Consider the following 20,570-nt stretch of genomic DNA (forward strand, 5'->3'; position numbering starts at 1 on the left):
TAAAGCAAATAACAGATTCCCTCTCAGAAACCAGGTCCTCTCCAGTCTCCTCAGCAGTCTGTGTCTTGTGGATCTAGCAGGGCAGCAAGTGAAAGAGGAGGGCAAGGAGGTTGCACTTGCCCAGGGCAAGTTCCCAGGGCAGAGCTGGTGTAGGACGTGGATTACAGGGACAGGCCATACTCAGTGAATGCGTTGGTGACCGTGGTGACCCTGAGCACTGAGACCAGAGCTCATGTTGCCTTTAGTGGGGATATTGGATTCTAGGTAAACATCCATGTAAAGATCTCCTCTAGTCACAAGGAGAACATCTTTAGGAAAATATTATCATCCCCGTGCCTCCTAATACTGACACATTGGGTTCTGGAGAGCAAGTATGTAGCTGTTTTCACCATCACTAGGGGCCAGCCGTTGGGGGTGTGTTGAACTGCAGGGCCTACCCTCTTATTTCACTCAGCATCATGCTGTGCAATATTGGGGTTGTATATTCCTTTCTTCAAGGATTCCAGGGTACTGATTTCCTCCAAGATGAGGAGTTTGGGGGAAATGCTGGAGAGATGCTACAGCAGAGAGGGCGCTTGTCTTACAGGCAGCTGACCCAGGTTTGATCCCCAGCATCTCATTTGGTCCTTTGAGCACTGCCAGGAGTGATCCCTGAGTACAGAGCCAGGAGTAAGCCCTGAGGACCACTAGGTGAGACCCTAAAACAAGCAAACAGAAACAACAAAAAAATGAAGAGTTTTCTATGTCTGAGACCCCTGAATGTCTCTATGCAGTGTGGGCCTGAATGACATGGGGTGGCAGCTTCTCCTCTTGACTTCAAGAACTGGGGAGAAAAGAGAGAAGGGGAGGAAGGAGATGGGGGGGTGAAGAGAGGAGAAGGGGGGTAGAAATGAGGGGGAGAGGAAGGAGGGAGGAAAGAGATAGAGAAAGATAGAGGAGGAACGAACGGGAAGGGGGAGAAAAGACAGGAGAAACTGGAGGGAAGAGAGAGGGAGGAGGAGGGGGAAGAAAGGGATGGGGAGGGGGATAGGAGAGAGGAAAGAGGGAGAAGAGGGGATTGAAGGGAAAGAGAGAAGGATATAGGGAGGGAGAGGGAGAAGAGGAGGAAGGAGGAGTCCAGTCTATGTACAGGGGAACAACCGAGGATGTGTAGACTGAGCCCCACACAGGTCCCAAGGAGTAGACACTAGAAGACGTCTTCCCCAGGGCGGAGCTGTTCCAGGTGCCCCCAGTCCCCCAGTCCCCTCCACACTCCAGGGCAGGTCTGTTCCAGGTAGCTGAGCCTGGCCTTCGCCATGCAGCCCTACGTCCTCCAAAGGTTCTGTGCGGTGGTGTCTGTTAGCAAACCAGGGGTTCAGTAGTGCCCCATGATTCCAGGTGCCGGCCATATTGGAGATCACTCGGGAGTCCCTGAGAACTGGGGTGAAGTTGACTCTGCTAAGTTGGGGCACCAGACAGAGGGGCTGCTCTAGGGGGAGCTGTGGAGAGTCAGGAAGACATTGTCATCCCCCACATTCAGGATCACACCGAGGGGCCTGGGCAGGGAAGTGCCCACAGAGCTCCTTCGGCCCTGCCACCAAGAGGAAGAGCTGAAACAAACGCAAGAGACCCAGAGAGTGGACTCCTACAGGGACACTCACTCATCCTAAGTCCAGCTGACTCCTGGGTGGACACTCAGTAGTCTTGAGTCTAGTGGAGTCCTAGGTTAACATTCTCTCACCCTGAGTCTAGCTGACCCCCAGGTGGACACTCACTCTTCCTGAGTCTGGTGGACTCCCGGGTGGACACTCAGTCATCCTGATTCTAGTGGACTTCTGGGTAGACACTCACTCATCCTGCATCTGGTGGAGTCCCGGGTGGACACTCAGTCGTCCTGTATCTAGTGGACACCTGGTTGGACACTCACTCAGGAATCCCCCTTTACCTCCCTCCAGGTTCTGATAAAGCCTCTCCTGTTTGTCCGAGGAATCTTTCTTCCTGCCTGAACCCATGGCAGGAAACTCCTCTGCTCTGCCACATGGGAAGCAGGGGTTGGAGATGACCAAGAATTCATTCAAGCTGCCCTACGGATAAGGGTGGAAAGGGGGCAGATGACATGAACAAAAGGCAAGTGATAGAGCTGGAGAGATAGGACAGAAGGTAGGGCATTTGCCTTGCATGTGGCCAACCCAGGCCCAGGCATCCCATATGGTCCCTATTGAGTCCTGCCTGGAAGGATCCTGTGTGCGGAGCCAGGAATAAGCCCTATGCACTGCAAAACCCCAAAAACAAACCAAACAAAGAAAATAGGGAGAGAAGAGAAAAGGACATGGTCTGGAAAAGTTCCCAGGGGTCTAGTGAGTAGCAGAGTTCCTTGTCAGACTTGTCTTCCGCTGCCTCTCACCAAGCCCTTGGCAAACCCTGAGCGGAAGGGGGCTGGGGTGTCTTATCTGCAAACTGAGGAGGTTGAGCTAGGTAATCCCTGAGGTCTCTTTCTGACTTGAAAATTGCATGATGTAAATTAAACCCTGTGATTCCAAGGGTGTGGGGGGTGAGAAAGCTCCCAGAGGGGAGAAGGCAGCCAGGCAGCAGAGGAAGGAACAAAAGGAACCTCCCAGAGGGAGGGCGGGACCAGCTGAGAAAGACTCAGGCTGCGCGGTGCAATTTCTCTGATCGTGGTCAGTCGCTTGAATTGTGCAAATTAAAAATCGGAAATGTGTGCCTCCGTCTATAAATAATTTCTGTCAGAGACGCTGTGCAGGCAGCCGTGACAAACGACCTCGGCCAGACGTGAGAGGCGCGTGGCACCGCCCGGTCCCTGCATGCTTCCGTGTACCTGTAATTCATAATCGTCCCTTTCGGGGCCCTCCCATCTCACACATCAACGTCGCAGGTGGACGGGAGAGGTAATCAGAATGCGGCCCTTCTTGCTGTCTCCAGCAGCGTACAAAACTATCACCCAGCAGGACTGGGAGGGGCCACGTCACCTTCAGACTGTGCAGTGCGGTCACAGGGGTCTGCGCTGACTCCCGAGGATTCGGAGGGGACCTCAGGTGATTCCAGCTCTTTGGCTGCCCCCATGGGGTCCTGAGAGGCAATGTTTTCTGGAAAACTCTACCCACACTTGCAGTTCAGTTCAACCGATGTTGATTGACTCTGTGCCTACTAAATCCAGTCACGGAGGGACTCCAGGGATAGAGCCGTGAGCTAGCAGCAATGCTGGGTCAGCAGGACCCCCCAGAAGTGGTGAGGGAAACCTAGAGAGCAGTGAGGAGGCTCAGTGCAGGCCCTGCTGGTTCATTTCTACCACCCAGACGTTTCCCAAACCTGTCTCTTCCATGATGTTTCTGCTTTTCTTTTGTTCAAGATGAGGCCACCTCCTGCACCACAACTTAGCCTGGTTTCCTAGCCCCTCTTCTCCTCCATCAGGGGGCTCTGCATAGTGTAAATATGCCCTGCTTCCCAAACAGGTGCACCCAATTCCTCCCCCTCATCATCATCATCTGTATCTTTATCAACCCCATCTTTAACATCCCCATGATCATCATTCATAGTAAGACTCATCCTTCCCATCATCATCACCCCCATCTTCATCATAATCCCCACCCTCATTATTCTCATCCTCTTCATCCCCATCCCTGTTCTCCTCACCCCCATCTTTATTATCCCCATCCTCATCATCCCACCCTCATCATCATCATCCTCTTTGTCATCATTCCCATCATTCTCATCAGCTTCATCAGTTCCAGGCTTGTCATCATCATCATCCCCATCATAATTATCATCATGTTTATCCTCATCTTAACACAATGCCCTCCCATTGCATCCAAGTTGTAACAAAATTTAGGATTTCATCTTTTTAAATATATAACTTAGTGCTGTCTCATTGTATAATAGAACACCGTTTCCTTATCCACTCACCTGCCATTGAGCATTTGGATTTTCTCCAGATCATGGTTTTTGTAAATAGCTCTACCATAAACATAGGTGTATATATCTGCATTAATGGTTTGTTTTGTTGGGGTTGATTCCCAGAAGTGGAATTTATGGGTTATAAGATAGATCTATTTTTAATATTTTGAGATGTTTCCAGATTCTTTTCCATGGAGGCTGAACTTACTGACAGTTCCACTAACAATGGATGAGGATTCCTTTTATACCACATCTCCACCAACACTGGTTGCTTTTTGATATAAGCAATTCTCACTCAGTATTAGCTTTCCAGTAATAATTAGGCTTTTTAAAAGGCATGAGAGTGGTGAAATGGGACATGTGGGAAGAAGATTCAGCATATGCCAAAACATGGAGTTATGAGCAAGCACGGGGTATTTAGAGCATTGCTGGAGAGGCTTAAATGGCTAGAACAACATGAATTGTTATGAGAAGGGAAGGAGAATGTGGGCAAGTCTGGAGAGGTGAGCAGTTGGGAAGAAGTGACTTCAACATGATGCAGTGACAATCACTAGACAGATAACGCTTCTCTGAGAACTCAAATGAATTAATCCATCCTCCCCCATCCTAGAGTTAAAACTTCTGATTCTCCCTCCTAAGAACTGATGAACTGTAGTTGTCTTGTTGCAGCATCTTTATGGGATTGTAAAGCACTTACCAGGAAATTCATTCTTTCAAAGGGTACAATCCCCTGCACAGTATGTACAAAGTTCTATGACAATCTGTTCTTCCCAACTTTAAAACACCGTCATCATCCTGTAAAGAAGTCCTATGCCTATTAAAAAGCCCCTGGCAGCCAGCACACTTCTGTCTCTAAAGAGTCACTCTTTCTGGACATTTCATTCCAATGAAATCAAGGAATGTGTGCCTGTCTCACACCTTTCACACTCCCAAATGCGTTCAAGGTTTATCCATCTGAGAGTATCTCTGTAGACCCTGCCCAGCGGAACTCCATATCCAGGAGCCTCCATCAAGTCAGAATCTTTCCCAGCGGGTTTCTGTGATGCCCGTGCCACCTCATTGCACACCCACGAGGGGAGCACTGAGGTTTAGGGGAGCATTTATCAATGTCACTGCTCCATACTTCCCACACCTGCACGCATCAGCACTCTGCTCCTTATTACAGATGATGACTAGTCCATTGTAGGGACATGCTGCATTTTGTTTTTCCATTCAGGCATGGATGAGCATTTGGGTTTTCCTAACTTTCTGCTTATTATTGAGTGTCGCGAATGTTTGTGTACAAGTTGTTGTGTGGACATATGTTTCCTAGATAAGTAGGAACTGAATTGCTGAGTCATATGGTAACTCAATCTTGAAACTTTCTGGGAACTGCCAGGCTGTCTCTTCAGACAGCACTGAAGATTCCAAATTTGTCCACATCCTTATGTACTCTCATAGTTATTTATTTGTTTATTTATTACTGTATCTGCCATAGAAGCACAAAGCATGATTTGATTATGGTGTCGATCTGCATTTTGCTAATGAATCATGATGCTAAATTTCCTTTCCGTGTGCATACTGGCCATTTCTCTATCTCCTTAAGAGTATGTCTTCTCAGATTCTTTGACTACTTCTATTGATTATTTTAATTGTTGAGATAGAAGAATTTTTCTATGTTTCGAACACAATGCCCTAGCCATTCATGCTTAGCCTGCTTCTGTCTTTTAGCTAAATATCTGGTACATTTGGAGTTAATTTTTGTGTATGATATGAAGAATATCACTGACTATTTTTCTTGTATATATCCAGTTGTTCCAGCATCCTTTGTTCAAAAGACTTACTGACTTGTCTTGGCACCTGGTTGAAAATCAATTGACCATAAAAGTAAGGTGATCTTTCCAGACTCTCAACTCTGCTCCATTAAGGTCTGCCCTTATGCTGATTTTTCACATGGAGTGATTGTCCCAGGTATATGCTGAATATTACAGAAAATATGTATATATGTATACATTATATATACGCACACACAGAGAGAACCACTTCTCAGGTTTTTCGTTATTGTTGCTGGTGGCATTGTCACTTTACCCCTCTTTTTGCCCTGGGAGTCTGTTCCTTAGACTTGTAATGCTACTAGAACATTGTTAATTCACAACATGTTAGCCCAAAATGAAACTGCAAGTTCAAACTCCAACTTTTAACTAACTGAATAAATGACTAAATGAATGCTACTACTAGCGTTACAACCACATGCAGATACCCCTAAACCAGAAGGGTTATGTGATATACAAAGTGTCACAAAGTTATTGAAGAAGTCAGATGAAAACACACTTCTCCCAATACCCTAGGTACTATTTTTGTACCATATCATGCATTATATGTATACAAAATATGGCATAACCTAGTCTCACAGCATGCCATAATTCCCAAATTAGTCTTACCACTGGTTTATGCAATAAACTGCTGGTTGAAATGCCAAAAAAGATGTTCAAAAGATGACAGAACCTCTAGCATTGAAAAGTTTTTGACAATTTACTTTGATAAGTAACCTTGAGTGTTTAAAAGTGTAGTAGAAATAATTTTATATTTGCATTGCTTTCACGTGGTCTCTTTATTTTCTTTTTATTCTAACATGAAAAAAGCTATTTAAATCTTTTGAAAAATCATAATCTCTAATCTCTATATTCCTGTGTGACATCTCCCACCCCTACACACACACTTACGCCTGTTTTATGTTGCCAGAATATGCCACTTGCTGTGCTAAAGAAGTAAATTACAAAGAAATCGTTAGGGAAAATGATAAAAAAAAAAGGGGGGGGTGTTGGAGGATTCAAAGCATCTGTCCTGCAAGCATATGATCACAAGTTCAAATCCTTGATCCCTACGTGTGCATGCATAATCTTGGCAGCTTTGCTGTCTGAGCCTGAGAGCTTGGCTGCCTGTGATCCCAGCATTGCAAGTCCTAGACTGCATTACTGCTGGTATGAACACTGCAATAAAGGGGTGTGACGCCAGCAAGCACCACCACTACAAATATGTGAGAATGCTGCAGCCACTTGCCAGCGCCACATCCATCACATGGAGGCGAGCATGTGCTCCAGCGCCACCATGAAAGGACTGTGGCCCTCAGCCGAGCATGCAAGCTTTGTGACCTGCTCTGCATCACCACTGGACACTTGTGCAGCTCTGGAGTTGGTACCACAACACTTGCAACAGCATCTATGAATAGAAAGTGGCGAGGTGGTTGCAATTTATTCATTTATTAGTCAGTCATTCACAAATTTAAAAGCAAACATGATGTTAAGTGTTAGAATTTGTGTCTCCAGATATCATTTGTATAAACTGGGACATTTTTCTTAGATAAGCCTATGTGTATGGACAGGGACAAGACTGCCTGGTCACAGGGGGAAATTACTGACCTTAAATAAGAAGTTTGTGCAGAAGTTCTGTCTCTGTTCCTTTTACGAACAGAGACATACAGCTGAAGGAAAATAGATAATGAGCCAAGTAATTATTTCACATAAATGTGTGTAGTTTGCCTTGTGCATTCACTTAAGCTCAATAGCTCAGCTTAAGAGGAAAAAATTGGACAATTATATTGTGAATATTTGCTTTTTTATTCTGGGAGAATCTATATTGAAGTCATCATACCTACCCAAGACACACTGCATCTCTAAGCCCTGACTTAAAGTTGAAGGAACTGAGATTCAGAAAATGAGCAATTAGACACAGATTAAGTCATTTATCTGGTTCAAAATAGCATGAAGACTATCCACAGCGAGTAAGTGAAAATGAATAATAACAGCTAACAATTATTGAGTGCTTATTTCCAGGCACTGTGCTGGTGAGTCAGAGATGTTTCCACTTAATCTTTACAACAGACGAGAGAGATTCATTTTGTTGTTTTCATTTTACAGATGAAGAAACAGGGCCTCAGAGGAGGAAAATAAGAATTGCCCATGGTTGTATAGGCCTGTCAGACTCGAGAACCTACGCCGGGGGCTTGGTCACATGATGTTTCAACCAGATCATTTTCACTTTGTACAGGGTGGTGTGGATGTGTTCAGAGCTACTGATTAAAACCCCCAATTAAAAGGGCCAGAGACATGGAGCCACAAACATAGTGTAGTGAGTAGGGCACTTCCCTTGCATTTGTCCAACCTGGGTTTGATTTCTGTCACCCCATATGGTTCTGGAGCCCAGCAGAAGTGATCCTTGAACACAGAGCCTGGAGTAAGCCCTAGCATGCCAGGTGTGGTCCTCAAACAAAACAAAATAAAGATAAAAAGGGTGGGCTACATAGTGCAGCAACTTAGGTGCTTGTCTTGCACAGTCAGCCCTGAGTCCAAGCCCTAGCATTGCATGTCCACCCCTGAGCAGTGCCAGGAGTGATCCTGAAGCACAGAGCAAGGAATAAGCTCTGAGCACAGCCAGGAGAGGTTCAAAGCACACCCCCTTCCCTCAAGAAATCCTCCATTACCTTTCCACAAACAAGTATTACCTCTTTTCGAGTCTCTTAAAAATCGGTTTCCCTCACTGGCAGTAAAATGCAACAGTCCGCATAAGAACATGTAGCAGTACATATAGTAACATGGGACAGTATGCATAGTAACACAGGACAGTACGCTTAGTAACACATGGCAGTCCACATAGTAACAAAGGGCAGCAGGATAGCATGCATAGCAACATGTGACCATACTCATATGAACACTGGACAATACGCATAATAACACGGGACAGTATCCATTGTAACATGGGACAGTATGCCCAGTAACATGGGGAAGTATGCATAGTAACATGGGACACTATGCCTAGTAACACAATAAACATGTATAGTAACACAGGACAGTATGCAGTCACACAGGACAGTATGCACAGTAACATGGGCCAGTATGCATAGTAACATGGGACAGTATGCACAGTAACACAGGATAGCACACATAATAACATGAGACAGTATGCACAGTAACACGGGACAGTATGCAGAGTAACATGGGGCAGTACTCATAGTAACTTGGGACAGTATGCACAGTAACACAAGATAGTATGCATAGTAACATCAACAGTACGTATATTAACAAGGGATAGTATGCACTGTAACACAGATAGTGCACATAGTAACACAGGACAGTACGCATAGTAACACGGGACAGTGCTCATAGTAAGCTTTTTGATCTTCTACATATTTTATTAAGCTCCTGTTGTATGCCAACTACACCTCTAAGTGCCGGGATAGTAGTCAAGCCTGAAACTTGGAGCCATGAAGACTTACAATGATTATCATGTATGTATATAAAAGTATCAAACTGTCTAAGCATCACCAAGGAAAATTTTAAAATTGAGAAGTGAGTGTAACAAAATGACAAGAATTCAAGGGAACTGGGAAAGGGGATTGAGCAATGGTTTAGATCAGGTCCCTTTAGAGTCAGTGTTGTGAACTGCCCCACCTGTGTTCTCCTCAGTAGAATCTATGGGTTCAGATCTGGCATCGAGCTCTTTACTCTACTTTGATATGACCTTGGGGGATAGCATTAGAGAAGAGTCTGAATTCATTGCACACAGCCATTCTGTTTTTCCCAGCACCATTTCTTGAAGAGGCTTTACTCGCTTCACTTCACACTTTTTGCTTCTCTATCTAAGATTAACTGTCTATGTCCATATACCTGAGGATCTGTCTCTGAACTCTATTTATTCCATTGGTCTGAGGGTCTGTCATTAGTGTGGTCCCAATAAAATAAAACATGGGAGAAAAGTCTTCCCTGTGTACTCCTATCTTCAAATCGTTGTGGAGAAAACTGGAAGAGGGTTATAGCTACCTTTCCAGATTCAATTCAGATTTTAAGCTAAATTAAGAGAATTGAAGGCTCCCTTGGCACATGCCATGTGGTCCTGGAGAAATAAGGTTGACTGAGCTGGACCTCTCTCCTCAGGGGTGTGCAGTGTAGATGGGCAAAGGGAACTGGGATGTGGTGGTTTGCTCCTAGGTCAGTCCCAAGGGCTGCTGTTCAGGGAGGATGCTACGAGAAGGACAAGCAGATTTGGCAAGACTATAAACATCTTGTTTGGAGCATCGCTAAAAGGTCAATGAACAGGAATCATGACACAATGGAAAAATGATCCCCGACTAGCCCTGAAATTTGGAGCAACTTAGTTAATCCCACTCATGCCTCAGTTTCTTTTGGAACAGTGAGCATATTTTGTTATATCAGAACTGGTAAGAAGTATAAGAGATAGTGTGTGAGTAAGCAATGAAAAAGCAATCAAATTACATATGAATAAGCACTACATAACAGTGATCAAGAAGCCACATGCAAACACTACTTCTAAAGAGCATTTTCTTCCCTGTGTCCACAGATACATCATTCACAATAGCCACACTCTGGAATCAACCCAAATGACTACCAACAGATGCGTGGCTATGAGTACTGTCCCATGTTATTATGCATACTGTCCCATGTTACTGTGCATATGTACTCCCTGGATTACGACTGTGCCAGTAAAACGATGCAATTGTACCTTTGGGGACAAAATTGATAGGTCTTTAGGTGATCATACTAAGGAAACTAAGGAAGTGAAAGACATTACCAAATGGTTCCACTCGTATGTGGAATATGAATGACTGAAACAAACAAGCTGGCAAGAAACCACAAAACTGACACCCAGAATGATGACAATACTGATGGTTCCCAGGGGAAAGGGGGAAACAGAGAAGATGGAGGCACTCCCCACGGGAGTCCTGTTGTGATTGATGGTATTGTGATGTGGTGGGAGTGGTAGACAGTGAAACCCCTTCATACCACAATAACCAATGATGAGTCAATGAAAATTGAAATGAAAGAAAAATGACCAGCAACAAGTATATCTTAATTGAGAGTGAGAACTTTGCTTTCTCCCAGTTCACTTCTATGACTCCTGTCTTGGGCTCTGCCTGACCCCTGGATGTTGTGTGTACTTATATCCTCTTTTGGCAAAAGGATCATAGAAGATGAGCAATATATGATGGAACACATGGACTGGGGCTTGGCTGGGAAGTCTGGGTGAACTTCAAAATTTGACTTCAGGAAGTTTTTTCCTACTGTCTGATATCAATTGAGCATTGGATATGCATAGAGTTGTGCAAATATCTCTTAAGCCAGGTTGCCTCAGACTCTTGGAGGAAGCATGACATGTACAGCACCAAGTCTCTGAATTTGGGGCCACTTTGAGAGAGCAGCCTATGAAGACCTCCACCAACCCCACTGTCCTTGGATCTGCATCCTTGCAACCAGGGCGACTCTAAGACCTGGAGAAAGAGCTCCAGATGGCCTAATGCATCCAGTTAAAGCAGACCTTATTCTGAGGCTATGATGCAAAGTACACTGAAATCTTTGCTTTATAAAAGTGAAAAGGAAAGTATTGACATCTCTAAGCCCAGAACTATTTTTTTAACAAGCTAGAAAATACTGAAAAATAAGTAATGCCATTTTCTCAGGAGAATGCACTATAGCTAGAATGTACGCAATTTCTTTTCCCCACTGTGTATTTGGGTAAAATATGGGCACTGAAATTTCAGGCCAAATCCTAATGCAGAAATAATCCAAAACATGGCAGATTTATAAGCGAGGTGATTTTTATTTATTTGCTAATGTGGATTCCCTTTGGAGCTCAAATGTACATGTTACTTACGGCTTCTTGTGGAAAAGACTTACCTCTAAGGTCTCAGCAGCATAAAACTTCAGACTGCAGAGTTGTCTGAGCCAACTCGGCCATAATTCTCTTTTGCCACAGACTCAGGGTGGTTTGAATCTACTAGCACTCTACCTGTTTGGCAATTCACAATTCATAATTAAACTGGCAGTCTGAATAAATCACTCTGACTAGAGACCCAGAGCTTGCTTTCTCTGTTGTCCTTCCTTTTATTTGGAGAATCTGAAAGAACCCTGAGAAGGGTTTAGGACCAAAGCTCCCTTAGCTTTGTTTTCAGCCCTCTTTAAAAAAAAAAAATAATCATGCTTTCAAAAAGGAATCAAGCTTGCAGCTTGATTTGTCCACCTTGAGTCTGGCACTAAAAACTGGACATGGTGGGTCCCCCCCCCTCCTCATCCTAATGCACCTCTCACTCCCTCAGTAGACAGGCAGGAACCAGGAGACTAGAACACCTCATGGCAATGCCCCACCCAACATGGGAGTTTTGAACACAGTGCAGTGGGCAGAGGTAGTAGTGGAAAGATGGTGAATTTCACTTTCAGGATTTGACCAGAATGTTGGGGAATCTGCACAGGACAGGCATTCTTTGAGGGTCTAGCGTGTAGAGTCATAGCTTTACAACTAGAAAATAATGAGAAGATGAGGAAGCGATTGAATATTTAGACTTTTGCTAAGTTCCAAGGAGCGCGGGGGTCCTGTGTCTGCTGTCTGTAGTAGTAGCAGGGTTAAATGCCTAAGATGAAGCAATGCCAGTCGATTAGAGATTGGACAGCAGAGGGCTGGGGTCATGCAAGCATGATTTGGGATTAATAGTGGGCTAATAGGAGACTTGGTGGGCTAAAGAAATAAGACGGGGGATGTAAGCAGATGACATAATTGCCTAACAGGTTCACTCCAACCACATGGAGAGGAGAGATTCAGAATCCCAAGTGCTCCAGGTGTGTATAAAAATAAAAAGAAAGGGCGCGGGCGAGGGAAGGGACGCCTTACCGCACCGAGCCAGGCACAGGGCCTAGGGCAGCAGCTGTCTCTCCCGCCACCCGAGTTCGGTAGCCTCCGGCCACTTCCCCCACCCCGGGGAGGTTGATGGCGAAGATGTGGCAGGCGAAGGAAGGAACGGAGCCATGATGGTTGGTCTCACTTGCAGTTTATTCCAATCTTCTCTCTATACACTCTCCCCGACCTATACACTTTCCGCGCGCCCCATACACTTTTCCCGCCTCTATCCACTTTCCACCACCCCTCACCTTCTCTCCGAACCCCTTTTATTGCTCATGGCCCTTCCAAAGGGCGCAACACATTGATGTCACCAAAAGCACCAAAAGATCTTACAGGAAGAACATTGAGGCAACATAATTCTCTTGTATCTGCAGGCAGTTAATCTAGGCCCCCCGGAAAGAAGATACAAAACCAAAACCTTCTTTGGGCTGAATGCCTTCTTTGGACTGAAAGCACTCGGATTTACATCCCAAAGACCAGGCTGGGCTGCAGCCTGGAATCTACAATGTCAAATCAAACCTGGCTAGCACCTTAGATCTGCGGGGGTCAAAGATCAGCTAGGTTTCTGTGACCAAAGGTTTCTGTGACAAAACTCCAAAGGCAGATGGAAAAGGGGAAATATTCCAACACAGGTGGGAAACTTGCAACTGACTTTTGAGAATGAGCACAACATCAGTCCAGTTAATGGGGAAGAGTAAGAAGAGTTGAGTAGGAATTTGGACATTTTCTAGCAGAACTTTTTTTTATTATTGAGTTACTGTGAGGGTACAGATACAGATTTACATATTCTCGTGCTTGTGTGTCAGTCATCCACAGCTTGAGTACCCACCTAGCAGAAAATTTTGAGGATGGGGCCTGGAGGTGTTGCAAGTGAGAGAACAAATCCCTGTGTCCTGCCAGCTTTGCTGTGCTGAATGGAGATGCTGCAGCCCAGCAAAGGCTGATGCTTCATTGTAATTGTTGGCATTTCTGCCATCCTCGTTGCTGGCGGCAGTCACCTATGTTCCTCCAGTGCCTTTTTTATCAGACACTCTGCTGAGACATGACAAGCCTCAGCACAGTGAGTTCAGCTCACCTAGAGCCCACAGGTGTGGGAGCCACAGCTGCAGGAGGTGTAAACAGTTTTCTTTTCCCAAGATCATTGAGCAGGGAAGCAGCTGGTCTCCACAGCTCTATTCTTAAGCAGAAAGATTGATTGAGGAAGCTCATTGTCCCCAAAGAGACAGGGAGGAGAGATTTGTGGTGGAGACAAGAAGACAAAACACCCTCATTGGCATATCAGAGAACACTTCATTAAGTTGTTTTGTTTTGTTTTGTTTTGCTTTTTGGGTCACACCTGGCGATGCAAAGGGGTTACTCCTGGCTTTGCACTCAGGAATTACTCATGGCAGTGCTCAGGGGACCATATGGAATGCTGGGAATTGAACCTGGGTCAATTGTGTGCAAGGCAAAAACCCTATCTGCTGTATTATTGCTCCAGCCCTATTTCATTGAGTTTTATGGGGGATTTGAAAGGGGGGAGGTGGGGACAGGGTTGGGCCACACCTGGCAGTGCTCAGAGATGACTCCTGGTGCTGTACCCAAGGGTCACTCCTGGTGGTACTCAAGGGATCATACATGGTGCTAGAGGTCAAAACGAGGTTGCCTGCATGCAAGAAAAGTGCCTTAACCCAGGCACTATCTCTCCAGCTATAGAGGATTTTTGTTTTTGTTTGAATTTTTTAAAATTCTGTTTTATGATTTTAATGAAGGAGCAGCAATATCCTGTAAAGTGTGAAAGTATTTCTAAGAAGGGCAACTTGGGAAAAGACAGAGGATTTAAAGGAACTTGAAATGGCAGCTAATGTGGTATGCATGAATGAATTATTGGGGTAAAGGGCTGAACCGTGGTCTCCTCATGGTTTTCTGCTTCAGCCAGCCAGTCTAGTCAAAGGGATGGGCAGGAAATGCTCAGGGCTGCTGTTTTCCCTTTGGTTTTGCCTTTCAGTCAACCATCAGCAATGTCCTGTTCTCCAAGTCCTTAGCTCCCTCCTTTGCACACATGACACCATACCCAGCTGCTTCTGCCACAAAGAACCTCACAGGAGACAGAGTATGGCCACACTCTGAGCACATCACGCCATCTCACAGTTACTGCTGATATTAACAGAACTAAAGTCACATGCTGCACATCCTTTTGGGTTAGCACTTCCTTCTGAGCAAGAAGAACAACTTCATCTCTTTCTTTTCTCCTCTTTTTCTTGCAGTCCCTCCCCAGATCATGAATATCTCCTCAGATGTCACCGTGAATGAGGGGAGCAGCGTGACACTGCTGTGTCTTGCCATCGGCAGACCTGAGCCCACAGTCACCTGGAGACATCTATCAGTCAAGGGTAAGACATAGCCCTGGACCAAATGTCCTGGTGGGGTTACCTGAAGCTGGGTTCTAATCTATCACTGAGCTCCCAGAATCACAAATCTGGGTTGCACAGAAACACAGGGACATAAAACAAACGTGCCTGTGAGTCTGTCACTAAAGCATCCCACTGCCAAGGAGAGGTTTGTAGAGAAAAATCTCAATTATCTTCTCAGTTCTCTTTAGAATTATAGAGGAATTTGGTTTTTTCCTATTATGAGAACAAGAAGTGCCAGAACAATTGCATCTAAGAGAGATGGGTTCTATTTCCTCAAGGTGGCCATGTGGGGCCCATGGGTGCCTTGTTTTTCCTTAAAGGCGGGTATGAATGCTACAGTGAGCATTGAGAATTTCCCTGCAATTGTACAGTTGGGAGAAAAATTCCTTACTCAGTGCTTGACCACCCCAAGCCACGTCTGTTTGACCTTTGTGTATGTAGTCCACTTGGGGTTGAGAAGAAGATGACAGAAACAGGAAGAGCCACCTGGATGTGCCTGTGTGGAACCCTCAATATTGGTGTTAAAATATTAACTATGATCAGCTCCAGCCTATGGAGAGGGACCCCTAAGGACTGATCCTCTTGGAACTAAAACTTACTCTAACTTGACCATGAAGAGTTAGGCACCAATCCACTGGATGCATTTATTCTGTTACTAGAAGCTAAGATTAATGCTAACATTATCCAAGAAATAAGTGCCCTGGAGCATAGGAAAAATATCCCAGTAAATAGAAAAATCTGCAGAGTATGTCTGTGTGTGTTGTAAAAATAATAAGCATCTAGAGAAAAACTCAAGGCTAAATCTTAGCTTGAAATTGACAGCGATGAGCTAGCATACCAAGTACTCCACGGACAGACATTTGCTTTGTGCTGTTTCCTTGCGGCAGCTGGATCTAAGGGCTACACACTGGTGTCTGGAAGGCACAGGTGTAGGCTGTTATAGTCCTGAAGGATGGATGTCCGAGGGGAGGTGCAAGACCAGCTCTGTTTCTTCTGAGGGCCCCGAAGGGCTGTTGTTCCCACGCCCACCTCACCTTCTATTGGATAGTGGACTATGTTTGACCTCCTTGACCGGGAGGGGCCTCCTACCAGTCTCTGACTTTATTTGCACATGACTTTGTGCTCATGCTGTGCTTCTCTGTGTTCACTCTGCCCTTTGACTGATGCACCCAACATAGTGGGTGAGAACCTATAGTCAAGACAGACATCTTAACTGGGTTAGCTTGGTAAAGATTTCCAGGTTCTGTCATATGGTGGCACTGGGGTGAAGAATGCAAGGTATCATTTGGGGTGGTGGTGATGGTGATGAAGTTCAAATCAAAAAGTAGGTTTTGTCAAAATTAAACATTAAAATTAACCCAAATGCCTTAGATTGGGATAAAGAACACAGGCACGAGTATGCACATGTCTGTGTGTTTGTATGTGTGTTTAAAATAAATAAAATCTTAAAAGAAAATATTTTAAAATAAAATGACATATTTAAAATAGCATGTTTGATAATAATACCTGAGGGAATTGATTAATAATTCTTACCTCTAGCAATCCACCTTAAAATGAACAAAAGTCTGGGCTAGAGCAATCGTACAGAGGGTAGGGCATTTGCCTTGCAAGCCGCCAGCTCAGGTTGAATCCCTGGCATTATAAGCTTCCCTGAGCACTGCCAGGAGTGACCTCTGAATTCAGAAAAATAATTAAGCCTGAGCACTGTTGAGTGTGGCCCCAAAAACAAACAGACAAAAAGAATAAAAGTTTCTACAGAGGGGGTTAAAGAAATAAAAAATCAACACATGAAAATGTGTTCAACACTTAAACATTAAAATGAAAATTAAACCATAATGAGAGGTGCTTCATAACCTCAAGAATGGCAAATACTTAAAAACTGACAGAATCTTGTATGGGTGAGGATATGGAACAACTGAAATTCTTACATATTATATCTGGGATGTACAATGATACAATCAGTTTGATTCTCTATTACATGAAAGTCTATTATATAAAATCTATTATATGAAAATAAGTCTGATACTCTATTACAAAGTAAATGTATGACCCAGAAATTCCACTCTTAGGCATTTCCCAAAGCTAAATGAAAGCATGTATCCACAAATACATCGTACATATATTTTTACAGTGATTTCACTTCTAATAGACTCAAATAACAAAAAGAAAAGTCAGCAGGAAAACAATCCCTCCCATCAAATGAAAACAAACCATTGGCACATGCTCTAAATGGCTAAATCTCAGAAGCAGTAGCTGAGCCAAATTAGTGAGATGCAAAATCACACATACTCAGTGATTTTATGTATATGAAATTCTAGAATAGACAAGATACCTCTGTAGTGATTGAAACCAAGTCTTCTATCACCTAGAGGAGAGATCTTTTTCAGTGAATTCACTGCAAAAGGGAATCAGAGAACTTGTTGAAAGAGAAAATTAAAATGGTTTATATCTGATAGTGGGGTGATGGGCACTTTGCTATTATATATTAATCAAAATAAGCCAACTGTGCTCTAAAACTAGGTGTATTTTATTATATATTAACTAAATATCAACATCATGTAGGAAAAGATCATCTAAAATTTTCCCATAATTTGGAACATTACTTATATGAGTGGCATTTATCAAATGGAATTCTGGATTTGTTACTCAAAGCTTTCTTGAAACCTATGAACTCATTTCCTCAATATAAATTGAGAATACACCATTCATTCCTGCCTTGTTATTGGAAAAGATAATGCTAATAAATTCAGAGCATTCCTTATATAAAGACCTCAGATATTGAACACCCAAATGTCAATATTGTAAAGTAATATTAACAAGAATATTAAAATAGATATGATGGACATTGCCACATTCAGCTTTTATATAAACACAATAGCTTGTATTTCCAAAGACATAAACCCTATGTGAAATTTTGCTTAAAATAAGAGAATTTTGGACCTGGAAAGATAGTCCAGGGGTTTAGTCACTTGCCTTGAACGTGGTTGACCTGGGTTCAATCCCAGGCACTCCAAATAGTCCCCCCAGAACTGCCATCAGTGACTATTGAGTGCAGATCCAGGAGTAAGCCCTGAGCACCCCCAGATCATCATCATCATCATCATCATCATCATCATCCCATTGATCATCAAATTTCTCTAGCGGTCTCAGTAATGTCTCCATTTGTCCTAGCCCTGAGATTTTAGAAGCCTCTCTTTACATGTCCTTTCCAATGGTGCCATGTTGGAGGCTCTTTCAGGGTTAGGGGAATGAGATCCATCATTGTTACTGGTTTTGGCATATGAATATGCCACGGGGAGTTTGCGAGGCTCTCCCATGTGGGTAGGAAACTCTCGGTAACTTGCCAGATTCTCCCAGAGGGAGAACTAGGCTAAAGGATGTCGTGTGGCTGCTTTGTGGCCATGCACATCTGGGAGCTTGATCTTATAGTCTCTGGATGTTGGCTGTTGGTGGGATTACATGGCGCCAGAGGCAGTCCTTGGGTGTGACCGCCTAGCTACTGGAAAATGGGGAATTGGGCCGAAGAGGCCCAGTCCCGATATGGGCAGGCTTGGAGGTTTCAGCCCCAGGTCCCACACACCTGGATTTCTCTGCCAGTTCCTTCATTCATAAGACTCATCCGAACGTGTGGAGAGGGGCCTTGAGCATGACTGTGGCTAGGCTCCGGAGGTCTTCACCCCCAGGTAGGGCCCTCAAACCAATAAAAGTTATGAAAAAAATTTATTTACATTATATCCAAAATATAGCTCTGTGCCCAACCAATGTGTATGTATTTGCTAAAGTCAAATACCTTAATAAACACTTGAACTCTCAGAAAGCTGTTATTTAATCTAAATACCTACTTCTAGAAGTCTTTTAAAAAACATTTTGACTTTGGTTAAATGTTTTCAAGGAATTCTTTACAATGGCACACTGGTTTCTGTCTCTAAATAAAGGAGATCCATTCATCTTCCCAGTCTTACCTGGAATGCAATTGTTGCTATCAAGTTTCAGAAAATCCTAGCTTTGAGTGACCGCTGCCCTCTTGCAACTCTCTGGAGACTGTGTTCATCTTCCAAATTGCCTTTCAGATTCTCCAGTCCCGGCTTCTGCTTTGCTTTCCTCTGCCCTGTTGGCTTTCCCCAGCATCTATCTATCAATAACAATTAAACATTCAAACTCAAAACATGGTTATTTTTGTTGAAATTCTGTGGTTTACATACTATTCATAACATTTTCTCATAAACATAATTCCACATCCATCACCAGTGTGCTTCCTCTCCCAAAGACCCCAACACCCCTCCCTCCAAGCATCCCACACAACCCAATTGATGGATCAGCTCTCTATTATGTTGCCTTTGGACCTTTGTTATGGTGTGTATCTTTAAGTCTTACATAAGAGAGAAATCATTCTATATCTATCCCTTTCTTTCTGACTGACTTTACTCAGCCTGATACCCTGTTGTTCTGTCAATATTGCTGCTAATTGCATGGTTTTGTTCTTTCTTAGAACAAATAAGTTTGTTCTAGGAAATTTAGAGTTGAATGGTATTCCACTGTGTATATATACCAAAACTTGTTGCGCCATTTATTCATAGTTGGCCATTTATGTTGGCCATTGTTGTTTCTATGTCTTGGCAATTGTACTAAATGAAGCAGATAATTAAAAATATTTCTTCTTGGGGCTGGAGCGGTAGCATAGCGGGTAGGGTGTGTTTGTCTTGCACGCAGCTGACATGGGTTCGATTCCCAGCATCCCATATGGTCCCCCCGAACACCTTCAGGAGTGATTCCTGATTGTAGAGCCAAGAATAACCCCTGAGCATTGCCAGGAGTGACATGAAAAGAAAAAAAAAGAAAGAAAAGAAAAGGAAAAAAGAAAACATTGTTCTTATGTTTGAGAGGCATTAGAACCAAGAGTATGCAAGTTTGGCATTTAGATCTGCAGGGTTACTACCCAAATTCATTTGTTGAAGAATGTTCTCACTGGGAGTAGAGGGAGCTTTGGACACTTATTTTGAACAGATAGGAGCAGTCAATGACAACTTAAGTTTCAAACAACATTTATAGCATTGTTAGCTCAGCACGCAAGAATAAGAAATAAAAATACTATGACATTTCCTTTGACATTCCCAAAGGATTACACTGTAGGACTTAGCTAACTGGACAGGTGTGTTCCCAATGCTAATGTGGTGTTTTAAATATGTCGTGTAAATGTGAAGGTTTATATAACAGGAATGAATAAATACAAATTTATTTGGAAACACTTTTATGAGAAAATCATGAAATATTAATTGTGGTCCCTTGGGTTTTAAATGACAGACCAAGCATATGCCACCAACCCCTCCCAATGTGTAAAAAGATGTAAAGGCAATGAATCAGTAAATTTATCATTATACTAGGGAGTAATAATGGGAAGTTTTTGTGGATCAAAAGCTAGGAGAGAGAGGGCAGAGAAGGGACTGCCTTGTAGCATTAAATTGCTAGGAGTGAACCCTGAGCTCAGGGCATGAAGTAGCTCCCAAGCACTGCTGGGCTTGGCCGCCCAAACCAAAAATTAAAATAAAAACTGGAAGGAATTATGCAATAGTAAAGGTATAGACCCAAAGTTTAGAAAACAAAATAGTGAAATACATAAACTAA

At 43.6% G+C, this 20,570-nt stretch overlaps 1 protein-coding gene across 2 annotated transcripts in view; it reads left to right on the forward strand.

The window, feature by feature from the left end:
• Window positions 1–20,570, forward strand: part of OPCML (opioid binding protein/cell adhesion molecule like) — a 1,158,538-nt gene that overhangs the window by 1,014,321 nt on the left and 123,647 nt on the right. For both annotated transcript variants that reach the window (XM_055131031.1, XM_004614131.3), the window contains one exon: window positions 14,802–14,927. In XM_055131031.1, coding sequence (XP_054987006.1) covers window positions 14,802–14,927 — 126 coding nt within the window. The remainder of the gene's footprint in view (window positions 1–14,801; window positions 14,928–20,570) is intronic.

The sequence above is a fragment of the Sorex araneus genome, chromosome 3 (genome assembly GCF_027595985.1).
Source record: "Sorex araneus isolate mSorAra2 chromosome 3, mSorAra2.pri, whole genome shotgun sequence".
In the NCBI taxonomy this organism is placed as follows: Eukaryota; Metazoa; Chordata; class Mammalia; order Eulipotyphla; family Soricidae; genus Sorex; species Sorex araneus.